At 41.4% G+C, this 25,254-nt stretch overlaps 1 protein-coding gene across 1 annotated transcript in view; it reads left to right on the plus strand.

Moving 5' to 3' along the window:
• Positions 1-25,254, plus strand: part of LOC139448670 (rho-associated protein kinase 2-like) — a 49,421-nt gene that overhangs the window by 18,415 nt on the left and 5,752 nt on the right. Inside the window, exons 11-23 of the mRNA XM_071230224.1 lie at positions 2,096-2,168; positions 4,554-4,584; positions 5,119-5,223; positions 5,692-5,796; positions 8,366-8,473; positions 10,851-10,907; positions 11,299-11,415; positions 12,289-12,398; positions 16,405-16,486; positions 16,831-16,989; positions 17,866-17,943; positions 18,361-18,441; positions 23,682-23,810. Of these exons, the coding sequence (XP_071086325.1) occupies positions 2,096-2,168; positions 4,554-4,584; positions 5,119-5,223; positions 5,692-5,796; positions 8,366-8,473; positions 10,851-10,907; positions 11,299-11,415; positions 12,289-12,398; positions 16,405-16,486; positions 16,831-16,989; positions 17,866-17,943; positions 18,361-18,441; positions 23,682-23,810 (1,235 nt within the window). The remainder of the gene's footprint in view (positions 1-2,095; positions 2,169-4,553; positions 4,585-5,118; positions 5,224-5,691; positions 5,797-8,365; positions 8,474-10,850; positions 10,908-11,298; positions 11,416-12,288; positions 12,399-16,404; positions 16,487-16,830; positions 16,990-17,865; positions 17,944-18,360; positions 18,442-23,681; positions 23,811-25,254) is intronic.

Consider the following 25,254-nt stretch of genomic DNA (forward strand, 5'->3'; position numbering starts at 1 on the left):
TGGGGGTAAGGCCATTGGTCATGGGGTAAGGTTATTGGTCATGGGGGTAAGATCATTGGTAGTGGGGGTAAGTCATTGGTAGTGGGGGTAAGTCATTGGTCATGGGGGTAAGGCCATTGGTCATGGGGTAAGGTTATTGGTCATGGGGGTAAGGTCATTGGTAGTGGGGGTAAGTCATTGGTCATGGGGGTAAGGCCATTGGTCATGGTGGCAAGGTCATTGGTCATGGGGTAAAGTCATTGGTCATGGGGGTAAGGCCATTGGCCATGGTGGTAAGGACATTGGTTATTGTGCAAGGCTGTTTGCAATTCAAGTCATTATAATTAGTCAGATTAGTTCAGGTCATTATGTATTGGAGAAAAAACACTTTCCCTCTGTTATATTATATAAAATCCAAGGAACATTACAACCTCCCTGTTTATGAGATTTAACCCGATTGGAAAGTAAAACCTTACAATAGGTTTTAATGCCTATAGAAAGAAGTCTCTTACTTAATAGCAATCCCAATGAATAGGTTTATAAAACAGAGAAAAGTCATTCATCTTAGGGTAAGGTCATTTGTATTGGGGGTAATATGTCATTGGGTAAGGTCTTTGGTAATGGGGGTAATGTCATTGGTGGGGTTAAAGTCATTGGGGTAAGGTAATTGGTCATGGGGGTAAGTCATTGGTAGTGGGGGTAAGGTCATTGGTCATGGGGGTAAGGTCATTGGTCATTGGGGTAAGGTTATTGGTGATGGGGTTAAAATCATTGGTAGTGGGGGTAAGGTACTTGATCATGGGGGTAAGGTTATTGGTCATTGGGGTAAGGTCATTGGTAGTGGGGGTAAGTCATTGGTCATGGGGGTAAGGTTATTGGTCATTGGGGTAAGGTCATTGGTAGTGGGGGTAAGTCATTGGTCATGGGGGCAAGGCCATTGGTAATGGGTGTAAGGTTATTGGTCATGGGGGTAAGGTCATTGGTCATGGGGTAAGGCCATTGGTCAAGGAGTAAGGTCATGGGGTAAGGTCATTGTCAAGGAGTAAGGTCATTGGTCATGGGGTAAGGCCATTGGTCATAGTTGTAAGGTCATTGGTCATGGAGGTAGGGGCATTGGTCATGAGGGTAAGGCCATTGGTCATGGGGTAAGGTGAATGAGTGAGTGAGTATGGTTTTACGCCGCTTTTAGCAATATTCCAGCAATATCACGGCGGGGACACCAGAAATGGGCTTCACACATTGTACCCATGTCGGGAATCGGACCAGGGTCTTCGGCGTGATGAGTGAAAGCTTTTAACCACTAGGCTACCTGACCGCCCCTAGAGGTAAGGTGATTTGTCATAGTTCTAAGGTGATTGGTCATAGTTGTAAGGCCATTGGTCATAGTTGTAAGGTCATTAATCATTGGGGTAAGGTCATTGGTCATGGGGATAAGGTCATTGGTCATGGGGTAAGGTCATTGGTCATAGTTGTAAGGTCATTGGTCATAGTTATAAGGCCATTGGTCATGGGGTAAGGTTATTGGTCATAGTTGTAAGGTGATTGGTCATTGTTGTAAGGTCATTGGTCATAGTTGTAAGGTCATTGGTAATGGGTGTAAGGCCATTGGTCATGGGGGTAAGGTCATTGGTCATAAGGGTAAGGCCATTGGTCATGGGGTAAGGTCATTGGTCATAGTTCTAAGGTGATTGGTCATTGTTGTAAGGTCATTGGTCATAGTTGTAAGGTCATTGGTAATGGGGGTAAGGTCATTAGTCATGGGGTAAAGGTCATTGGTCTTAAGGGTAAGTCATTGGTCATGGGGGTATGGTCTTTGATCATTGGGGTAAGGTCATTGGTCATGTGGATAAGGTCACTGGTCATGGGGTAAGGTCATTGGTCATGGGGTAAGGTCATTGGTCATAGAGGTAAAACATTGGTCATGGGGTAAGGTCATTGGTCATGTGGTAAGTCATTGGTCATTGGGGAATGGTCTTTGGCCATGGCTTTAGGTCATTGATGTAGACAGATCATCACAATTATGGCTCTAAGTTAGGGTCATGACACTGACAGATGAAGCAGAACCCTTTGTCAAGGTTACTGGAATGATTCTCATAGCTACCTGTGTTCCTGGCAGAAATGGACACTGTGAAGCAGAAGGTAGATGGACTTGTCCTGGAACTGAAACAGAAGACACAGTGTACTGATCAGTAAGTCTTGAGTTATCCCTCACCTTTAGTATGTCAAGGCTTTGTAAGTGCTAATCACCTACCAATAACATATACTGACTGTATAAGGGGTCCCTTGTGCACGCCAGAAACCATAATTCTTGCAAATCCTCTGCCTCTATTACATCATGGCCATAAATCCTGTATTTTGGCTGCAACCACACCAAAACTAATCTTCTGAATTTTCACTGTCAACCACACACAATTAGTTGTCAAGACAATAGCACACCAATCAGCATCCAGCTCTTCACCTTGCTAAGGTGGGAAAACCTCACTTCCTGGATCCTCAATGGCGTATCAAAGGTGTACAAGCTTTACTCCTCTGCTCCAGAAGGGCAAAGATTTGATCTGAAAGGCGCCAAGCTACTAGCAGCAGATCTAGCCAGATCTAGATCTCGTACTGCCACCCAAGTTCCAGATGGAATCAATATGCGATATGGACGTTGCATTGAAGCCTCAGAAAGGGAGACTGTCTCATCAGTGTAGATCTGCAAGACATATGTGTTCATCCATTCATCCATCATCCTGAAAATATCTCTGTTTTGCCATCGATCCAATTATTGTCTGATCTGGGTTTCAGAGACCATCCCAACACAAGACATAGGTGCCATTTGGGCCCTGATTCACCATTTCACCTCACCTCACCTCACCTCACCTCACCTCACCTCACCTCACCTCACCTCTATTTGGGAACCAAACATCCCTTCAAAACATGACATACAGAGGGAGATTGAGATTACACCCTCTCCAGGGCCCACTTGCACAAAGCTATCTTAGCTCTAAGATCATCGTAAGCCTATGTTATGGGAGCCTTGACATTGTTAGACACAGTATCATCCCATCCCACACAATCTCCCTGTCTCTAGTTTAACTGGATAACATCACTTTGGGACACCCCTCATCTGGTTCTCTTTGTGACTTATCTAAACACTGGACACAATGGCTCTTCAAGTGGATAGGATTGGACCTGTCTTTGTGTTCCCACCAAGGATGCTACTAGACAAGGTGATCCGGAAGATACAGATGACAGATTGCATCGTCATCTTGACAGCTCCCTTGTGGCCAGGCTGAGTATGGTTTCCCGAACTGTTCCCACCACTATTCATTGAAGAACCGATTCATCCTTGTCGAGGACGAGAACTCCTATGTCAAACCCAAGTCAGACATATTTCACAGCAATCTACCTATGTTTCATGTGCCCAGGTCAGACATATTTCAGAGCAATCTACCTATGTTTCATGTGCCCAAGTCAGACATATTTCACAGCAATCTACCTATGTTTCATGTGACCACTACCCATGAAGATCCAGGGTAGAATAGGTCTCCAGCAATCCATGCTTGCCGTATAGGCGACTATGCTTGTCAAAAGAGGCGACTAACAGGATTGGGTGGTCAGGCTCGCTGACTTGGTTGAAGCATGTCATTGATCCCAATTGTGGGGATCGATGCTCATGATATCCATCACTGGATTGTCTGGTCCAATTGTCTGGACTCAATTATTTACAGACCACCGTCATATAGCTGGAATATTGCCGAGTGCGGCGTTAAACAACATGTGAACAATACAAATCATATGACTGCTTGGAAATATCTCAGGAAATGCAAGACACTGTTTTCTCTAAATCCGTCTCCGCAGCCAAGGCTAAGTCATGGAGATCATGTACTCTGTCCTTTATGACAATCGATGGAATAAGTTCATCCTGTGGAGAAAATGACATAACCTGGGAGACAGAAATATCCCCAGGGTAGCAGACTCTTAACTCCATCTACGACAAGATAAAAATCTCTGCAACAATATAGATCTGCCTCACACGCTCTTCTACATCTTGATAGATTGTCTATAAGTGATTAGCCTTCTATAAGTAGTCTATTGGTTTCCATTTCTTATGGAAGACGTGGGAATTCAAAGAATCTTCTCGAATTGAAATCATCAATGGTTCTTTCAGTACTGTTAACAGAACCATTTCAACCCCTCACCAAAGCCACTTTAATCCAATTGCCTGTTTACTTGCCATGGCCAGAGTGCCCTAGATTTATCAACTCTGAGGCATACCGAAGACTGACATACTATTACAGTCAGATTACAACCAAGCTTTGTGGGTGGGATTGTGGCTGAGTGAGTGAGTGGGTTGGTTGGGGGAGTGAGTGAGTGAGCGGGAATTTAGCAATATATATCACGGCAGTTGACACCAGGAATGGGCTTCACACTTTGTACCCATGTGTGGAATAGAACTCAGGTCTTTGACATGACAATCAAACACTGTAACTACAAGACAACCCCACCGCCCCCCTATGCCATGGAGGAGATGGAACTATGTGGTATTTGAGTCAGCAATACAGTGAGAGCTGTTCTTTCTTTGTCTCCAGGTTGAGAAAGGAAGTGAAAGAACGGAAGAATGTAAGTATGAGAGTACGAACAGAGTTGTACAAGTCAAAATTCTTTACTTGACATGACCAGTTCAGATTATCAGATATCACTTTTGGTTGATATTAGCATTCTGTTTTGTTGTACTGTCAAAACTGTTTACTTGTACCTCAGATTACCAGTTACAAAATGTCTACATTATAATATTATTATATTATGATGTTATGATGTTATGTATATCTCTCCAGGCTATAAGTTGCTATTATTGTTTTTCGCATTTCGCAAACACATTTACAGTCACAACTTGAAATAATGCATAAATAAAATGGAGCAGAGAGATGTATGTTTTTGAGTAAAACACATTCTAGTTGGGTGATGTTAATATTCTGTTTTGTTGTACTGTCAAAACTGTTGACTTATATTCCAGATTTTCAGACAGCAGTGATGGAATTAATGGTAAAATTCTTTTTAGTTGTAAATGCCAAACTGTTTTTCTTGTATCTCAGATTGTCAGACAACAGTTACAGAATTATTGGGGGATGTTGATAGTCTGTTTTATGTTTTCAGATGATGTCTCGGTATGCTGATGACAACTCCGACCTCACTCATGAGGTTGCCAGACTCCGTTTCAAGATCAAGAAACTGGAAACCAACTTGGACAATGCTACTAAGGCAAGAGAATGATGTAGTTAGCTCCTTTTATTATCCCAGATCAGATTTGCCCTGATCATATTTACTGTTTTGGTTTCAAGGTGGGAAATGTCTGAGACATGCATCACTTCAGGCTTTCCTCCCACGTGGTAAAACCAAGCTCACTCACTCATGCAGGAAAAGTGTGAAAACAGCTTATAGTAAAAGAGGATGCACTGTAGGAAGCTCTTAAGATATAAAAGTGCTTGACGAATACAAATGGGGTTGCATTTGTAACCCCAAATTATTTCTTTTGCTAAAGTCACCAAAATGATTCAGCTATATTTTTTTATATGGTCCATGACAAGTGTTTCAAAAAGTGTTTTGCATAAATGCCTTATATATATAGCAATTCTTCACATACTATTTATTGATGTGAAGTCAATACTCTCTCTCTCTCTCTCTTGATAAGAGACTGATATGTAGATGCCATATGATTTGATGTTGCAGTTGCTACACAACCAGATTGACCTGAAGAATATCCAGCTGCCCAAACAAGAGGAGGAGGAAACAGGGAAGGAGATCACTGTCAGCGTGTCCTTCATCTTGGGACAGGTGAGTTGACTGTCACCGTGTCCTTTATCTTGGGACAGGTGAGTTGACTGTGACCATGTCCTTCATCTTGGGACAGGTGAGTTGATTGTCACTGTGTCCTTCATCTTGGGACAGGTGAGTTGACTGTGACCATGTCCTTCATCTTGAGACAGGTGAGTTGACTGTCACTGTGTCCTTCATCTTGAGATAGGTGAGTTGACTGTCACGGTGTACTTTATCTTGAGACAGGTGAGTTGACTGTGACCATGTCCTTCATCTTGAGACAGGTAAGTTGACTGTCACTGTGTCCTTTATCTTGAGACAGGTGAGTTGACTGTCACTGTGTCCTTCATCTTGAGACAGGTGAGTTGACTGTCACTGTGTCCTTCATCTTGAGACAGGTGAGTTGACTGTCACTGTGTCCTTCATCTTGGGACAGGTGAGTTGACTGTCCATCTTGAGATGGGTGAGTTGATTGTCACTGTGTCCTTCATCTTGAGATGGGTGAGTTGACTGTCACGGTGTCCTTTATCTTGAGACAGGTGAGTTGATTGTCACTGTGTCCTTTATCTTGGGACAGGTGAGTTGACTGTCACCGTGTTCTTCATCTTGAGACAGGTAAGTTGACTGTCACTGTGTCCTTTATCTTGAGACAGGTGAGTTGACTGTCACTGTGTTCTTCATCTTGAGACAGGTGAGTTGACTGTCACGGTGTCCTTTATCTTGAGACAGGTGAGTTGATTGTCACTGTGTCCTTTATCTTGAGACAGGTGAGTTGACTGTCATGGTGTCCTTTATCTTGGGACAGGTGAGTTGATTGTCACTGTGTCCTTTATCTTGGGACAGGTGAGTTGATTGTCACTGTGTCCTTTATCTTGGGACAGGTGAGTTGACTGTCACCGTGTTCTTCATCTTGAGACAGGTAAGTTGACTGTCACTGTGTCCTTCATCTTGAGACAGGTGAGTTGACTGTCACGGTGTCCTTTATCGTGAGACAGGTGAGTTGATTGTCACTGTGTCCTTTATCTTGAGACAGGTGAGTTGACTGTCACGGTGTCCTTTATCTTGGGACAGGTGAGTTGATTGTCACTGTGTCCTTTATCTTGGGACAGGTGAGTTGATTGTCACTGTGTCCTTTATCTTGGGACAGGTGAGTTGATTGTCACTGTGTCCTTTATCTTGGGACAGGTGAGTTGACTGTCACTGTGTCCTTCATCTTGAGATAGGTGAGTTGACTGTCACTGTGTCCTTTATCTTGAGACAGGTGAGTTGACTGTCACTGTGTTCTCCATCTTGAGACAGGTGAGTTGACTGTCACCGTGTCCTTCATCTTGAGACAGGTGAGTTGATTGTCACTGTGTCCTTTATCTTGGGACAGGTGAGTTGACTGTCACCGTGTTCTTCATCTTGAGACAGGTAAGTTGACTGTCACTGTGTCCTTTATCTTGGGACAGGTGAGTTGATTGTCACTGTGTCCTTTATCTTGGGACAGGTGAGTTGATTGTCACTGTGTCCTTTATCTTGGGACAGGTGAGTTGACTGTCACTGTGTCCTTCATCTTGAGATAGGTGAGTTGACTGTCACTGTGTCCTTTATCTTGAGACAGGTGAGTTGACTGTCACTGTGTTCTCCATCTTGAGACAGGTGAGTTGACTGTCACCGTGTCCTTCATCTTGAGACAGGTGAGTTGATTGTCACTGTGTCCTTTATCTTGGGACAGGTGAGTTGACTGTCACCGTGTTCTTCATCTTGAGACAGGTAAGTTGACTGTCACTGTGTCCTTTATCTTGAGACAGGTGAGTTGACTGTCACTGTGTTCTTCATCTTGAAACAGGTAAGTTGACTGTCACTGTGTCCTTTATCTTGAGACAGGTGAGTTGACTGTCACTGTGTCCTTCATCTTGAGATGGGTGATTTGACTGTCACTGTGTCCTTTATCTTGAGACAGGTGAGTTGACTGTCACCGTGTTCTTCATCTTGAGACAGGTGAGTTGACTGTCACCGTGTCCTTCATCTTGAGACAGGTGAGTTGACTGTCACGGTGTCCTATATCTTGAGATAGGTGAGTTGACTGTCACTGTGTCCTTTATCTTGAGATGGGTGAGTTGACTGTCACCGTGTTCTCCATCTTGAGATGGGTGAGTTGACTGTGACCATGTCCTTCATCTTGAGACAGGTAAGTTGACTGTCACTGTGTCCTTTATCTTGAGACAGGTGAGTTGACTGTGACCATGTCCTTCATCTTGAGACAGGTAAGTTGACTGTCACGGTGTCCTTTATCTTGAGATGGGTGAGTTGACTGTCACCGTGTTCTCCATCTTGAGACTGGTGAGTTGACTGTCACTGTGTCCTTTATCTTTAGACGGGTGAGGGGAAATTTCTAACATGGGCCTTTCAAACTTCTTCATACATTTTCTAATAATTTCATGTATAGTTATCGAGAGGAAAAGGATATATGTTAATTTCTGTTGTAAAAAAATACAATGTGACTTAAACAATAGTTAATAAGTTAAATAAAAGTGAAAGTCATACAACATGTTCTTCGGCACTGCATGTGTGAGAGGGCCTGCTCTGATCTGTCTGTTGTCAGCTGGGAGAAGCCACGGATGCCAACAACCTGAAGCGTATGGACAGTGACCCCGCCTTCTTGAGGAAACAGATCCGTGACAACAGGGAGACCATCGAGGCGTTCTCTAGGGTGAGGTGTTATAATACATGGAGAACATCCAGGCATTCTCTAGGGAGAGGTGTTATAATACAGGGAAACCATCCAGGCATTCTCTAGGGTGAGGTGTTATAATACAGGGAGAACATCCAGGCATTCCTTAGGGTGAGGTGTTATAATACATGGAGACCATCCAGGCATTCTCTAGGGTGAGTAGTTATATATAACAGGGAGACCATCCAGGCATTCTCTAGGGTGAGGTGTTATAATACAGGGAGACCATCGAGGCATTCTCTAGGGTGAGGTGTTATAATACAGGGAGACCATCGAGGCATTCTCTAGGGTGAGGTGTTATAATACAGGGAGACCATCGAGGCATTCTCTAGGGAGAGTGTTATAATACATGGAGACCATCGAGGCATTCTCTAGGGTGAGGTGTTATAATACATGGAGACCATTGAGGCATTCTCTAGGGTGAGGTGTTATAATACATGGAGACCATCCAGGCATTCTCTAGGGTGAGTAGTTATATATAACAGGGAGACCATCGAGGCATTCTCTAGGGTGAGGTGTTATAATACAGGGAGACCATCGAGGCATTCTCTAGGGTGAGGTGTTATAATACAGGGAGACCATCGAGGCATTCTCTAGGGAGAGGTGTTATAATACAGGGAGACCATCGAGGCATTCTCTAGGGTGAGGTGTTATAATACAGGGAGACCATCGAGGCATTCTCTAGGGTGAGTGTTATAATACATGGAGACCATCGAGGCATTCTCTAGGGTGAGGTGTTATAATACATGGAGACCATTGAGGCATTCTCTAGGGTGAGGTGTTATAATACAGGGAGACCATCCAGGCATTCCCTAGGGTGAGGTGTTATAATACAGGGAGACCATCGAGGCATTCTCTAGGGTGAGGTGTTATAATACAGGGAGACCATCGAGGCATTCTCTAGGGTGAGGTGTTATAATACAGGGAGAACGTCCAGGCATTCTCTAGGGTGAGGTGTTATAATACATGGAGACCATCGAGGCATTCTCTAGGGTGAGGTGTTATAATACAGGGAGAACATCCAGGCATTCTCTAGGGTGAGGTGTTATAATACAGGGAGACCATCCAGGCATTCTCTAGGGAGAGGTGTTATATATAACAGAGAGACCATCCAGGCATTCTCTAGGGAGAGGTGTTATATATAATACATGGAGACCATCGAGGCATTCTCTAGGGTGAGGTGTTATAATACATGGGGAACATCCAGGCATTCTCGAGGGAGAGGTGTTATATATAATACATGGAGACCATCAAGGCATTCTCTAGGGTGAGGTGTTATAATACATGGAGAACATCCAGGCATTCTCTAGGGAGAGGTGTTATATATAACAGAGAGACCATCGAGGCATTCTCTTGGGAGAGGTGTTATATATAATACAGGGAGACCATCGAGGCATTCTCTTTGGAGAGGTGTTATATATAATACAGGGAGACCATCGAGGCATTCTCTTGGGAGAGGTGTTAGATATAATACAGGGAGACCATCGAGGCATCCTCTTGGGTCGAGGTGTTATATATAATACAGGGAGACCATCGAGGCATCCTCTTGGGAGAGGTGTTAGATATAATACAGGGAGACCATCGAGGCATTCTCTTGGGAGAGGTGTTAGATATAATACAGGGAGACCATCGAGGCATTCTCTTGGGAGAGGTGTTAGATATAATACAGGGAGACCATCGAGGCATTCTCTTGGGAGAGGTGTTAGATATAATACAGGGAGACCATCGAGGCATTCTCTTGGGAGAGGTGTTAGATATAATACAGGGAGACCATCGAGGCATTCTCTTGGGTCGAGGTGTTATATATAATACAGGGAGACCATCGAGGCATTCTCTTAGAAGAGGTGTTATATATAATACAGGGGTGTTATATGTAATACAGGGAGATCATCTAGGTGTTCTCTAGAATGAGGTGTTACAATACAGGGAGACAAGCGGGTGGGTTGTTATAAGTGTAGGAGAAACCATGTCTCCGAGGGATTACTAAAGATTGTAAACCCTCACATCAAGGCATTCTCTAAGGTGAGGTGTTATAATACATGGGGAACATCCAGGCATTCTGTAGGGAGAGGTGTTATATATAACAGAGAGACCATCGAGGCATTCTCTTGGGAGAGGTGTTATATATAATACAGGCAAACCATTGAGGCATTCTCTTGGGAGAGGTGTTATATATAATACAGGGGTGTTCTCTAGAATGAGGTGTTATGATACAGGGAGACCATCCAGGCTTCTCTAGGGTGAGGTTTTATTATACAGGCAGATCATCAATGTTATACAGGGAGGCCATCAATGTTACACAATGTTTCAAGTGTTTTGTGTCGTGAGTGGTTCTGATATGACTGTTTGTTCCCAGGAGCTGATCAAGCTGAATGAGAAAGTTGAGAAGCTGGAGGCAGACATGAAGAGGAAGGTATGTCAGGAATCCATGAAGACATTACACATAATTATGGCAATACGTGTATGACCGTTTGATATTCTGGTTGAAGGGGTGGGGGGGCATGGGATTTTATTGAAAAAAATAAATTGTTCTCGAAAATTTTTGGAAAAAATAATTATGCTTCAGACTGCTGAAAATAAAATAAATTGTCTGCCACAAACATTACATTGTTGCAAGGTGTTTTTCTGAAAAAAAATATTCATAGTTTTAATTAAAAAAGTATCTGGTTTTGCAGCTTTTTCTGAAAACATATCTAATTTCCATAGAAACCCAGACTCCCCCCTCCCCACAAATATCAAATGGTCGGTCCATAAATCTTTCCGATCAAATTCTGACAGTTGTTGATGATGTTGCTTGTTGCCAGCTGGTTGTTGATGATGTTGCTTGTTGCCAGACAGTTGTTGATGATGTTGCTTGTTGCCAGACAGTTGTTGATGATGTTGCTTGTTGCCAGACAGATGTTGATGATAAGGCTGGAACGGTTCGGCTTGGTGCACCAAGAACCGGTACTTGTCGTCTCGATGCAATCTTCGATCTACAATGTCTAGATTTCGATTCGGTTCATTCCAATTTTTGTAATGAATTTAGAATTAACAAAAGTAACCTACCTCGTTGACGAAAAAAATTAAAAGACTTGCGTTCATATCGACGAAGTGAAAATGTCCAAAAATGCATTTGTTTGAAACTTTTGACGACTGTCACTTGAAAACGAAAATAGAATAGAGTGATCTCCCTTTGAAAGCATGGCAGACGACGTGCTGTCACCAGCTCCAAGTCATCTATAATCTAAGGTTTGGGCTCATTTCGGGTTTAGGCAACAGTTGAAAGATGCTGCAACTTGTAAAGTTTGTTACATGGACATTACGTACAAGGCCGGAAACACGACTAATCTTTCAAAACCATTTGAAAAGAAAGCATGGACTTGATGTCAACGCAAGACTATTGTATATTATTAGACTTATGAAGCGAATTGAAAATAAGTGAATCGAATGGAAATAATCGAGCTTCGAACCGAATCGAAGTATTGGTGAACTGTTGCAGCCCTAGTTGATGATGTTGCTTTTTGCCAGCTGGTTGTTGATGATGTTGCCAAAAGGGTGTTGATGATGTTGCTTGTTGCCAGATGGTTGTTGAGGATGTTGCTTGTTGCATGCCAGATGGTTGTTGATTATGTTGCTTGTTGCCAGACAGTTTTGATGATGTTGCCAGATGGTTGTTGATGATGCTGCTTGTTGGCAGATGGTTGTTGATGATGTTGCTTGTTGCCAGACAGTTGTTGATGATGATGCCAGCCGGTTGTTGTTGATGTTGCTTGTTGGTAGACAGTTGTTGATGTTGTTTCTGTTGTTGTCAGGAATCAATTCTATCGGACCTTGAATTGGTGAACAATGATCTCCGGGAGAGGGTGACAGAGAGCCGCAGTGATGAGGGTATCGCCATCTCCCAGCAGCTGTCAAGCTTCAGGTTAGGGATCAGGACAACTGTCGGGGCAAGGTGTTGGTTTAGAAAGGGTTAAAAATGACCGTTGTCCAATGCCTTGTTCTGTATTTTAGATATACGTTTGTTTTCTTAGAAACGTTGACCCATACATATAGTCCAAGACAACCATCATTTTAGTTTTATCCCTATTTTTGTAAAACCCATGTTTAAAATATAAATATCAAGTGTTTTCTGGATCAAAATATATTTTTTCCAAAAGATCACAGGGCCTATCCCCTCCCTCTCCTGCTTGATAGTTAGCCAGTGATCAGTGACGAAAGTACAAGATAATTAATGTTGATTTAGTCAAATTTATCATCCAAAACTGGCTCTCACAGGAGATATCGCTTGGGTGAGATCAAGCGATATCTACACTGTAGATATCGCTGCAATGAAATTGCATCACAATGCTTTGCAGACCATTGTGACATCATTGGTTACCATGACGTCACAATCAAATGACATCACTAATGGCTCTGCTACTGAAGCTGTTAGCAGTACTTTTTACACTTAAGACACCGCTTATTACTCCCTTCAAACTGAAAAAGTTGGAAGAATGATGTTGGATGATAAATAAAATCTCACCCGAGTGTCTTTTGATATCAAATATATCAACACTCGTTGATAAAAGTGGAAAAAATCCTCGGCAAGCCTCGGAGTTTTCCCACTTTTATCAACTCGTGTTGATATATTTGATATCAAAAGACACACGGGTGAGATTCTGTATATGTGTTCAGTTCAGACATAAGCTAATCGTTTTGTGTTACTCCTTTGATATGGGGCAGTGTAGTAGCTGTGTGCCGGAAGCATATACAGTTGTTCCTGTGTAGTCTTGCCATCTCTTCAGCACAGTTCTCTGCAGATAAGGCTATAAACATTAATTGAATTGATTCTCAGGCAATGGCTTTTGAAAATATTGTGTGGGCGGCTTTCTTGTTGTTGTTGTTGTGTTGTTTGTGTGGGCAGCTTTCTTGTTGTTGTGTTGTTTGTGTGGGCAGCTTTCTTGTTGTTGTTGTGTTGTTTGTGTGGGCAGCTTTCTTGTTGTTGTTGTGTTGTTTGTGTGGGCAGCTTTCTTGTTGTTGTTGTGTTGTTTGTGTGGGCAGCTTTCTTGTTGTTGTTGTTGTTGTTGTGTCGTTTGTGTGGGCGGCTTTCTTGTTGTTGTTGTTGTTGTTGATGTACAAACTAGTAAGAATCCAAATCCATATATCGCTGTATATAAGGCGTGTTTTTCGTACCTACAATTAGGGGGCTTTCAAGGGGGGTCATCTTATACACAGAGTTGAAGAGATTTGATGTTTGTTCCCCCAACACAAAGACGTTACTGTGAGCACGTAACACCGGAAATACCATGTCAAAAAATCTGTACTGAAGTATGCAAACTAATCATGTAATAACACTGTCTGGTTATAAAAAGAGTTTATTATATATCTGGACTTATGTTTGTAATCTATTTTATTCATTTTATTCAAAATTTCATTCAATATTGTTTCCATTCATTTTGGCCAAAGCGTATGGGAAGTGATCGTAAGATCGCACAACCAACTCATCGTTATTTACAGCAACCACGGTCATATTACCACTTTTGATGCCTTGAAACAAACTTTAGTGGATAGAGAATGGATATATGTATCATAAATGCTATACATTGACTCACTGAAAGTCATATTTGTTGTAGTTTTTACTATTATATGTCAACATAAAGTTTTTGCCATTGTGAGTGCTAAGCATCTACGGTGTTTGGTCAAATTGTTCCATATGAAAAAATATCCAGCAATGGCGATCAGCTAACCAGAGTGATGCGCTTATTATTATTAATTTATTTTAAGAATATATAGTAAAGCTGCAACTAAAATAACATGATATTGGAATAAATTATTCCTGATAAAATAATAGTTTAATATAAAATTCTTCTGCTCATTGAATCAAAATTCGTTAAAGTTATATTACTGGGTAATTTGTAATTTACATTCAGAGAAACGTGTGTACAGCCGATTGCTACTCCTAGCTTAGTTTTCGAGAAAATACACACGGTAGTCTTAATTTTGGCATTTAAAACAATGCCAATCAGAACAGGAAATACAATTTAATCGGTAAATCATCATGTCTGGTGATGTTTTATCTTAAATTTCAAATTTGTATTGACCAAGTTTAATTATTGTCTATTCATTTCCCTGAAGTGATACAATGGAAGACAAACACGTTTTTATTGCAAATATAGGGATTGTGTAAGCGCTGGTGACGTGCTTCATTCTGATTCGCTTTATAGACGGGGTATATAAATTAGCATTGATTTTGAAGGCTTGTACAGGGGGGTTGTCTTGTACGTAGGGTCGCTTTATAGATGGCGATATACGCTACATTAATTAAAATCATGTATAATCTGATCCGCAAATCACATCAACTCACAAAAAAACTCGCCTTGAAACGAATATTAGTCATGAGGAGGAAGTTTTCGGTCCTTCTATCAATTCCTATGAAATTTCTTGTCAAATATGGTATTGGTCATGACATGAAGTATTTTTTAACTAAATCACCCATAGATCGGGAAGAAAATGTGTAAACAGCTGATTGCTATTTCCAGGTTATTTTGTGAGACAAATACACATGTAATCTTAACCTCTGTGTATGAAACATTGTCCCGCATACAGTACACAAATACCATTGAATTTGTAAATCATCATGTCTAATGATGATTTATCGTAAATTTCAAATTTTCCCTTGACCAAATTTGCAAACAGCAAAACAAGCACACAAACTCCTATTGCAGCCATAAAACATTACATACAAGATGCGCAGTAAAGCAGTGCGCGTGAAAAGGGAAGTAACTGCACGCTATATTGAATCACATTGTTTTTAAGTATTGTAGCATTTCACTGTTAGGGTTGTGTCTTCGAAATCCGGAATATTTAAAGATTTTTTTTTTTTAAATGGAAATGAAAACTAAACGTGAGTCAGACTTTGTGATGATGCGGAGGTCCCTGAGACCCAAGAATGTTTTTTTGTGAACATTCCAGTGGATTTAGTGAGCGAGTTGGGTTTTTTCCTGTAGAAACATCACTCAAGCAAGCCAATCCCTTATCAGTAGAAACTGCATTCAGCCAATCAGGCTTCTTTTCAGAAGAAACTTCCTTCAACTGAGCCAAACACTTTTCATTATACTGAAACACTTTTCCTGGGGATTCAAGGTCAGTGTGTGAGTGAGTGAGGTTTTTACGCTGCTGTTGGCAATATTCCAGCAATATTATGATGGGAGACACGAGGAATGGGCTTCACATATTGTACCCATGTGGGATTCGAACCTACGGCTTTTACGAGAAAAATCTTTCACCACTTGGCTACCAAATACACCTGGGAATCAGGGGAGACTACTCTGAACACACTGTATACTAGCTGAATAGATGAGCGTCCAGACATTGAATTAGAAAATCCAACCAAACGAAAGAAATGTTTTCATGTGTTTATAAAATGGTCAGATGGTGAGACAAAGTATAAGTGATTGTAGTTGTAACAATTGCTATCCATACTTTCTGATAGAATATGCCGCCTCCGTGGTCTAGTGGTAGAGCGTCGGAAGGTCCGGGGTTCGATACCCGGACGCGTCATACCTAAAGACGTTAAAAGATGGTACTTGTTGTTACCCTGTCTGGCGCTCGGCATTTAGGGGCTAAAACAAGGACTGGTCGGCTCGGAGTCAGTATACTGTGTCTGAGTTAGGTATTCATGTTAAACTGCGACATGGTATCTCAGTGGGCTAGCACTATAAATCTGCATCAGTCCGGACTAGTACAAGCAGCCACACACACACACACACACACACACACACACACACACACACACACACACACGTGCATGCACATCGCTATATAAGTGCAATAATCTTGTACGAGACATTAAACCCAATTTCACTTCACCTCACCTTCTGATAGAATATGAAAAGTTATTATGATCTGTCATAAGTTATTAATTATTATTATTGGTAATTATCTTCCAGTGTTAACGGAGTGAAGATGGCCCTTAGTTCTCACGCCTGCAACTGCAAGTGCCATCAGGCATCAATGGTGTCACTGCACAAGGTGAGTTGTTTCCTTGTGTTTGAAGTCTGTAGAGGACAGTGTCCCAGAAGAATATACAACCTCTGAGGAATGATACGAGGCAGGGTTTGAAATTAACAGAAGACCACTTATCCGGGACCAGTCACATTCAGGAAGGACTAGTGATGATTCCTTGTGGACTGCCACGTTTACCATTAGGTAGATTGTAACTCTGTAACTGATCATTTTTGTAGACTTCTTTTTTATTTTTTTATTTTTTTTATATATATATATTTTTAATTTTTTTATTTTTATTTATTTTTAAAATAATAATAATAATAATAATAATAATAATAATAATAATAATTATTATTATTTTGTTAAAGCCATCATCCTTGGAGATCAGTGGCCAGGGCGATGATAAGGAGAAGAACAAGCTGTTGAAGAAGCTGGACTACTTCCGGAAGGCGCTGTCAGATGCCGAGCTGAGGCTGAGTCAGGCCTACAAGGAGATGGCCGAGATGAGACGTAAGAGTCTTGCAGCGGTGAGTTGTTGCCGATGTACCAACTGAATTATTGATGCATTGTAACTGGCCAAGTTAAGATAGCAATTGTTAACTTCAGTATCAGCTGTAAGAAATGCAAAAGTGCAGTCTGACAGTGGTGAGTTGTCATGGTGAAATCTGACAGTGGTGAGTTGTCATGGTGAAATCTGACAGTGGTGAGTTGTCATGGTGCAGTCTGACAGTGGTGAGTTGTCATGGTGCAGTCTGACAGTGGTGAGTTGTCATGGTGCAGTCTGACAGTGATGAGTTGTCATGGTGCAGTCTGACAGTGGTGAGTTGTCATGGTGCAGTCTGACAGTGATGAGTTTTCATGGTGCAGTCTGACAGTGGTGAGTTGTCATGGCAAAAGCAGACAGTGGTGAGTTGTCATGGTGCAGTCTGACAGTGGTGAGTTGTCATGGTGCAGGCTGACAGTGGTGAGTTGTCATGGTGCAGTCTGACAGTGGTGAGTTGTCATGGTGCAGTCTGACAGTGGTGGGTAGTCCTGGCGAAATCTGACAGTGGTGGGTTGTCATGGTGAAATCTGACAGTGGTGAGTTGTCATGGTGCAGTCTGACAGTGGTGAGTTGTCATGGTGAAATCTGACAGTGGTGAGTTGTCATGGTGCAGTCTGACAGTGATGAGATGTCATGGTGCAGTCTGACAGTGGTGAGTTGTCGTGGTGCAGTCTGACAGTGGTAGGATGTCATGGTGAAATCTGCCAATGGTGAGTTGCGATGGTGAAATCTGCCAATGAGGGGCTGTGATGGTGCTGAGTCTGGTAAAATATGTCTGATGTACCAATCAGAATGTATGAAATGCTCAACATTTGCAAACAGGCAACATTTAGCAACTCATGTTTTGATTATTCTTCAGGATGATTCGTCGACTGAGTTGCTAAAATTAGAATCTGGTGGTGAGTCGTCAGGTGACGAAGAAGAGAAAACATCAAAGGTATGTTGCACACAGTGGTGATGTCATGTGATGGATGACAGCCTGTTGTTGGGAAAATGTAAAATTTGTAGGACTGTTTGAAGTTTTGTGTTAATACACAACTGGAAGGGAAAAATGCATCATAACTTTGTGTTTAATATTATTGTGGGAAAGAGGCGACTAATGGGATCGGGTGGTCAGGCACGCTGACGCGGTTGATGCATGTCATCGTATCCCAATTGCATAGATTGTTGATCATGACGGAAATCACTGGATTGTCTGGTCCAGGCTCGATTATTTACATGCCGCTGTCATACAGCTGGACTATTGCTGAGTGCGGCGTTAAACAACAAATAAACAAACAAAACAAAATTTCACTGAAACATTTTGGGTTGTCCAACTAATATTTGCTGAAACAATTTTCTCTCTCACTTCCAGGAGCCAGGGAAAGACAAGAAGAAGGTTGCCAAGGAACTGAAGAGGAAGAAGAATGTTCGCCGGAAATCCATCAAACCAAAGGTATGAGCAGGAAGAACTTTGTGGCCTATTTCACATCAGTAGCAGGTTTACATCAAGCAGAGAGTGATCTGCAGAGCTATCAATATTTCCGATGTACCAGCTGTTCTGCAGAGCTATCAATATTTCCGATGTACCAGCAGTTCTGCAGAGCTATCAATATTTCCGATGTACCAGCTGTTCTGCAGAGCTATCAATATTTCCGATGTACCAGCAGTTCTGCAGAGCTATCAATATTTATGTTGTACTGGATTTTCTGCAGAGCTATCAATATTTCCGATGTACCAGCTGTTCTGCAGAGCTATCAATATTTCCGATGTGCCAGTTGTTCTACAGAGCTTTAAATATTTATGTTGTACCAGCTGTTCTGCAGAGCTATCAATATTTTGGATGAACCAGCTGTTCTGCAGAGCTATCAATATTTCCGATGTACAGGCTGTTCTGCAGAGCTATCAATATTTCCGATGTACCAGCTGTTCTGCAGAGCTATCAATATTTATGTTGTACTGGCTTTACTGCAGAGCTATCAATATTTCCGATGTACCAGCTGTTCTGCAGAGCTATCAATATTTCCCATGTACCAACTGTTCTACAGAGCCTTCAATATTTCCGATGTGCCAGTTGTTCTACAGAGCTATAAATATTTATGTTGTACCAGCTGTTCTGCAGAGCTATCAATATTATGAATGAACCAGCTGTTCTGCAGAGCTATCAATATTTCCGATGTACCAGCTGTTCTGCAGAGCTATCAATATTTCCGATGTACCAGCTGTTCTGCAGAGCTATCAATATTCATGTTGTACTGGCTTTACTGCAGAGCTATCAATATTTCCGATGTACCAGCTGTTCTGCAGAGCTATCAATATTTCCGATGTACCAGCTGTTCTACAGAGCTATCAATATTTCCGATGTACCAGCTGTTCTGCAGAGCTATCAATATTTATGTTGTACAGGCTTTTCTGCAGAGCTATCAATATTTCCGATGTGCCAGTTGTTCTACAAAGCTATAAATATTTATTTTGTACCAGCTGTTCTGCAGAGCTATCAATATTTTGGATGAACCAGCTGTTCTGCAGAGCTATCAATATTTCCGATGTACCAGCTGTTCTGCAGAGCTATCAATATTTCTCATGTACCAGCTGTTCTGCAGAGCTATCAATATTTATGTTGTACCAGCTGTTCTGCAGAGCTATCAATATTTTGGATGAACCAGCTGTTCTGCAGAGCTATCAATATTTCCGATGTACAGGCTGTTCTGCAGAGCTATCAATATTTCCGATGTACCAGCTGTTCTGCAGAGCTATCAATATTTATGTTGTACTGGCTTTACTGCAGAGCTATCAATATTTCCGATGTACCAGCTGTTCTGCAGAGCTATCAATATTTCCGATGTACAGGCTGTTCTACAGAGCCTTCAATATTTCCGATGTGCCAGTTGTTCTACAGAGCTATCAATATTTATGTTGTACCAGCTGTTCTGCAGAGCTATCAATATTTTGAATGAACCAGCTGTTCTGCAGAGCTATCAATATTTCCGATGTACCAGCTGTTCTGCAGAGCTATCAATATTTCCGATGTACCAGCTGTTCTGCAGAGCTATCAATATTCATGTTGTACTGGCTTTACTGCAGAGCTATCAATATTTCCGATGTACCAGCTGTTCTGCAGAGCTATCAATATTTCCGATGTACCAGCTGTTCTACAGAGCTATCAATATTTCCGATGTACCAGCTGTTCTGCAGAGCTATCAATATTTATGTTGTACAGGCTTTTCTGCAGAGCTATCAATATTTCCGATGTGCCAGTTGTTCTACAAAGCTATAAATATTTATTTTGTACCAGCTGTTCTGCAGAGCTATCAATATTTATGTTGTACTGGCTTTACTGCAGAGCTATCAATATTTCCGATGTACCAGCTGTTCTGCAGAGCTATCAATATTTCCGATGTACCAGCTGTTCTACAGAGCTATCAATATTTCCGATGTGCCAGTTGTTCTACAGAGCTATAAATATTTATGTTGTACCAGCTGTTCTGCAGAGCTATCAATATTTTGGATGAACCAGCTGTTCTGCAGAGCTATCAATATTTCCGATGTACAGGCTGTTCTGCAGAGCTATCAATATTTTCGATGTACCAGCTGTTCTGCAGAGCTATCAATATTTATGTTGTACTGGCTTTTCTGCAGAGCTATCAATATTTCCGATGTGCCAGTTGTTCTACAAAGCTATAAATATTTATTTTGTACCAGCTGTTCTGCAGAGCTATCAATATTTTGGATGAACCAGCTGTTCTGCAGAGCTATCAATATTTCCGATGTACCAGCTGTTCTGCAGAGCTATCAATATTTCTCATGTACCAGCTGTTCTGCAGAGCTATCAATATTTCCGATGTACCAGTTGTTCTGCAGAGCTATCAATATTTCCGATGAACCAGCTGTTCTGCAGAGCTATCAATATTTCCGATGTACCAGCTGTTCTGCAGAGCTATCAATATTTCCAATGTACCAGCTGTTCTGCACAGCTATCAATATTTCCAATGTACCAGCTGTTCTGCAGAGCTATCAATATTTCCGATGTACCAGCTGTTCTGCAGAGCTATCAATATTTCTCATGTACCAGCTGTTCTGCAGAGCTATCAATATTTCCGATGTACCAGTTGTTCTGCAGAGCTATCAATATTTCCGATGAACCAGCTGTTCTGCAGAGCTATCAATATTTCCGATGTACCAGCTGTTCTGCAGAGCTATCAGTATTTCCAATGTACCAGCTGTTCTGCACAGCTATCAATATTTCCAATGTACCAGCTGTTCTACAGAGCTATAAATATTTATGTTGTACAGGCTGTTCTGCAGAGCTATCAATATTTCCGATGTACCAGCTGTTCTGCAGAGCTATCAATATTTCCGATGTGCCAGTTGTTCTACAGAGCTATAAATATTTATGTTGTACCAGCTGTTCTGCAGAGCTATCAATATTTTGGATGAACCAGCTGTTCTGCAGAGCTATCAATATTTTGGATGAACCAGCTGTTCTGCAGAGCTATCAATATTTCCGATGTACCAGCTGTTCTGCAGAGCTATCAATATTTCCGATGTACCAGCTGTTCTGCAGAGCTATCAATATTTTGGATGAACCAGCTGTTCTGCAGAGCTATCAATATTTCCGATGTACCAGCTGTTCTGCACAGATATCCATATTTTGGATGTACCAGCTGTTCTGCAGAGCTATCAATATTTCCGATGTACCAGCTGTTCTGCAGAGCTATCAATATTTCCTATGTACCAGCTGTTCTGCACAGCTATCAATATTTCCGATGTACCAGCTGTTCTGCACAGATATCAATATTTCCAATGTACCAGCTATTATGCACAGCTATCATTATTTCTGATGTACCAGCTATTTTGCAGAGCTATCAATATTTCGGATGAACCAGTTGTTCTGCAGAGCTATCAGTATTTCCGATGTACCAGCTGTTCTGCACAGCTATCAATATTTCCAATGTACTAGCTATTATGCACAGCTATCAATATTTCCGATGTACCAGCTGTTCTGCACAGCTATCAATATTTTGGATGAACCAGTTGTTCTGCAGAGCTATCAGTATTTCCAGTGTACCAGTTGTTTCTGCAGAGCTATCAATATTTCCAATGGACCAGTTGTTCTGCAGAGCTATCAATATTTCCGATGTACAGGCTGTTCTGCAGAGCTATCAATATTTCCAATGTACCAGTTGTTCTGCACAGCTATCAATATTTCCAATGTACCAGCTATTATGCAGAGCTATCAATATTTCCAATGTACCAGCTGTTCTGCAGAGCTATCAATATTTCCGATGTACCAGCTGTTCTGCACAGCTATCAATATTTCGGATGAACCAGTTGTTCTGCAGAGCTATCAATATTTCCAATGTACCAGTTGTTCTGCACAGCTATCAATATTTCCGATGTACCAGCTGCAGAGCTATCAATATTTCTGATGTACCAGCTGTTCTGCAGAGCTATCTATAGCTTCGATTTACCAGCTGTTCTTAAGAACTCTCCATTGGGTCTGTCTTGCTTGAGATATGCTTGACCACAAAACTTTAGTCATGATTGGATTTCTGAAAAACAGAAACTGATAACAGTTTAATAAAGATTAAAACTGTTTGAATTAAGTACGGTATCATAGTGAAGACTAATGACTTGGACAATAATATGAAGTTTTTAGATTTAGAAAATTTTAGATTATGTAATTATACCCCCGTTTACGAAGTAAATCAGGGGTATATAGTGTTCCGTTCGTCCGTCCGTCCTTCCGTCCATCCGTCCTTCCGTCCGAGCTTTTGTACGGCCCATAAATTTTTAACCATGCACCCTAGCTTCACCAACTTTTTAAGTTTTGCCGTTTCCATGGAAACATTAAGAAACTTAAACTTTTAGGGTGGGTGTTTTATACGGCCTATATCTTTTTAACTATGCACCCTAGCTTCTCCAAACTTTCTACACACATTAACAACAATGAGTACTTGTGCCTTTTGCTAGTTTGAAGATTCTGAATTTTTTTATTTTTTTATATTTGGAATCATGGTTAACATGGTGAAACATAAATTTTGGGTAGAGTTTTTGTACGATCCATGTTTACAATATTATGTATTCTAGCTTCAGCAAACTTGCTACATTAACCGCTATGATTGTTTTTTTTATCTTTTATAACATTCTGAAAGTTTTGTCTTTTGCTGTTTTCTTGGAAACATGATGGAATTTAGAAATTTTGATGACTGGTTTTGTGTAGCTAATATATTTTCAAAAATTGTTTCCACACATGTAGATCATCATATGTATCTGTGCTTTGTGATAGTTTGAATTTATGAATTCTTTACCATATCTGTTAAGGCTAGATAGAAATGATTAATTTATGAATTTTCTTATATGAAATTGTTCCATTTTTTATGTGTTTTTATATCAACAATTTTTGGTCCTTTTCATAATTCTTCTTATTACTCCTCAATCAAATTTTTATTCAAAGGTGTTCATGGTGATCTACTTCCTTGTAGTGAACACTGGTAACATGGGAGATTAAGGGGGGGGAGGGGGCAATTGTCACTGGAACTCAATCTTAGTTTTTAAAACATTGAAGTTAAAATCAGTTAGAAATATGTAATATTTCATTAATTAACAAACTATTTACTATTTGTTGTTGACCAGCAGGGATAACGGGGGTATGTGAGCTTTGCTCACTTCTTTCTTGTTTTACTTATTTTGTAGGGAAAGAAGGACAAGTCCCTAACTCCATTCAACCAGCCCATTATACCTGAACCTGAGGTTCCCCCACCCCCAGAATTTGATGATAACAGAGATAATGAACTATGGCAAGTGGGAGATATCCAGGGACGGGTGAGTTGGTAATAACAGATAATGTACTATGGCTAGTGGGAGATATCCAGGGACAGGTGAGGTGGTGAATAATGAACTATAGTAAGTGGGAGATATCCAGGGACGGGTGAGTTGGTGATAACAGATAATGTACAATGGCAAGTGGGAGATATCCTGGGACAGGTGAGTTGGTGAAAAATGAACTAGTGCAAGTGGGAGATATCCTGGGACGGGTGAGTTGGTGAATAATGACCTATGGCAAGTGGGAGATATCCAGGGACAGGTGAGTTGGTGAATAATGAACTATGGCAAGCGGGACATATCCTGGGACAGGTGAGTTGGTGAATAATGAACTTTGGCAAGTTGAAGATATCCTGGGACAGGTGAGTTGGTGATAACAGATAATGTACTATGGCAAGTGGGAGATATCCATGGACAGGTGAGTTGGTGAATAATGAACTATGGCAAGTTGAAGATATCCTAGGACAGGTGAGTTGGTGAATAATGAACTATGGCAAGTGGGAGATATCCAGGGACAGGTGAGTTAGTGAATAATGAACTATGGGAAGTGGGAGATATCCAGGGACTGGTGAGTTGGTAAATAATGAACTATGGCAATTGGGAGATATCCAGGGATGGGTGAGTTGGTGAATAATGAACTATGGGAAGTGGGAGATATCCTGGGACAGGTGAGTTGGTGAATAATGAACTATGGCAAGTGGGAGATATCCTGGGACAGGTGAGTTGGTGAAAAATGAACTATGGTAAGTGGGAGATATCCAGGGACAGGTGAGTTGGTGATAACAGATAATGTACTATGGCAAGTGGGAGATATCCAGGGACAGGTGAGTTGGTGAAAAATGTACTATGGCAAGTGGGAGATATCCTGGGACAGGTGAGTTGGTGAAAAATGAACTAGTGCAAGTGGGAGATATCCTGGGACGGGTGAGTTGGTGAATAATGAACTATGGCAAGTGTTAGATATCCAGGGACAGGTGAGTTGGTGAATAATGAACTATGGCAAGCGGGACATATCCTGGGACAGGTGAGTTGGTGAATAATGAACTTTGGCAAGTTGAAGATATCCTGGGACAGGTGAGTTGGTGAATAATGAACTATGGCAAGTGGGAGATATCCAGGGACAGGTGAGTTAGTGAATAATGAACTATGGGAAGTGGGAGATATCCCGGGACTGGTGAGTTGGTGAATAATGAACTATGGCAATTGGGAGATATCCAGGGATGGGTGAGTTGGTGAATAATGTACTATGGTAAGTGGGAGATATCCAGGGATGGGTGAGTTGGTGAATAATGAACTATGGTAAATGGGAGATATCCAGGGACAGGTGAGTTGGTGATAACAGATAATGTACTATGGCAAGTGTTAGATATCCATGGACAGGTGAGTTGATGAATAATGAACTATGTCAAGTTGAAGATATCCTGGGACAGGTGAGTTGGTGAAT

The sequence above is a fragment of the Haliotis cracherodii genome, unplaced genomic scaffold (assembly GCF_022045235.1).
Source record: "Haliotis cracherodii isolate W230 unplaced genomic scaffold, xgHalCrac1.p SCAF_7, whole genome shotgun sequence".
NCBI classification, from domain to species: Eukaryota; Metazoa; Mollusca; class Gastropoda; order Lepetellida; family Haliotidae; genus Haliotis; species Haliotis cracherodii.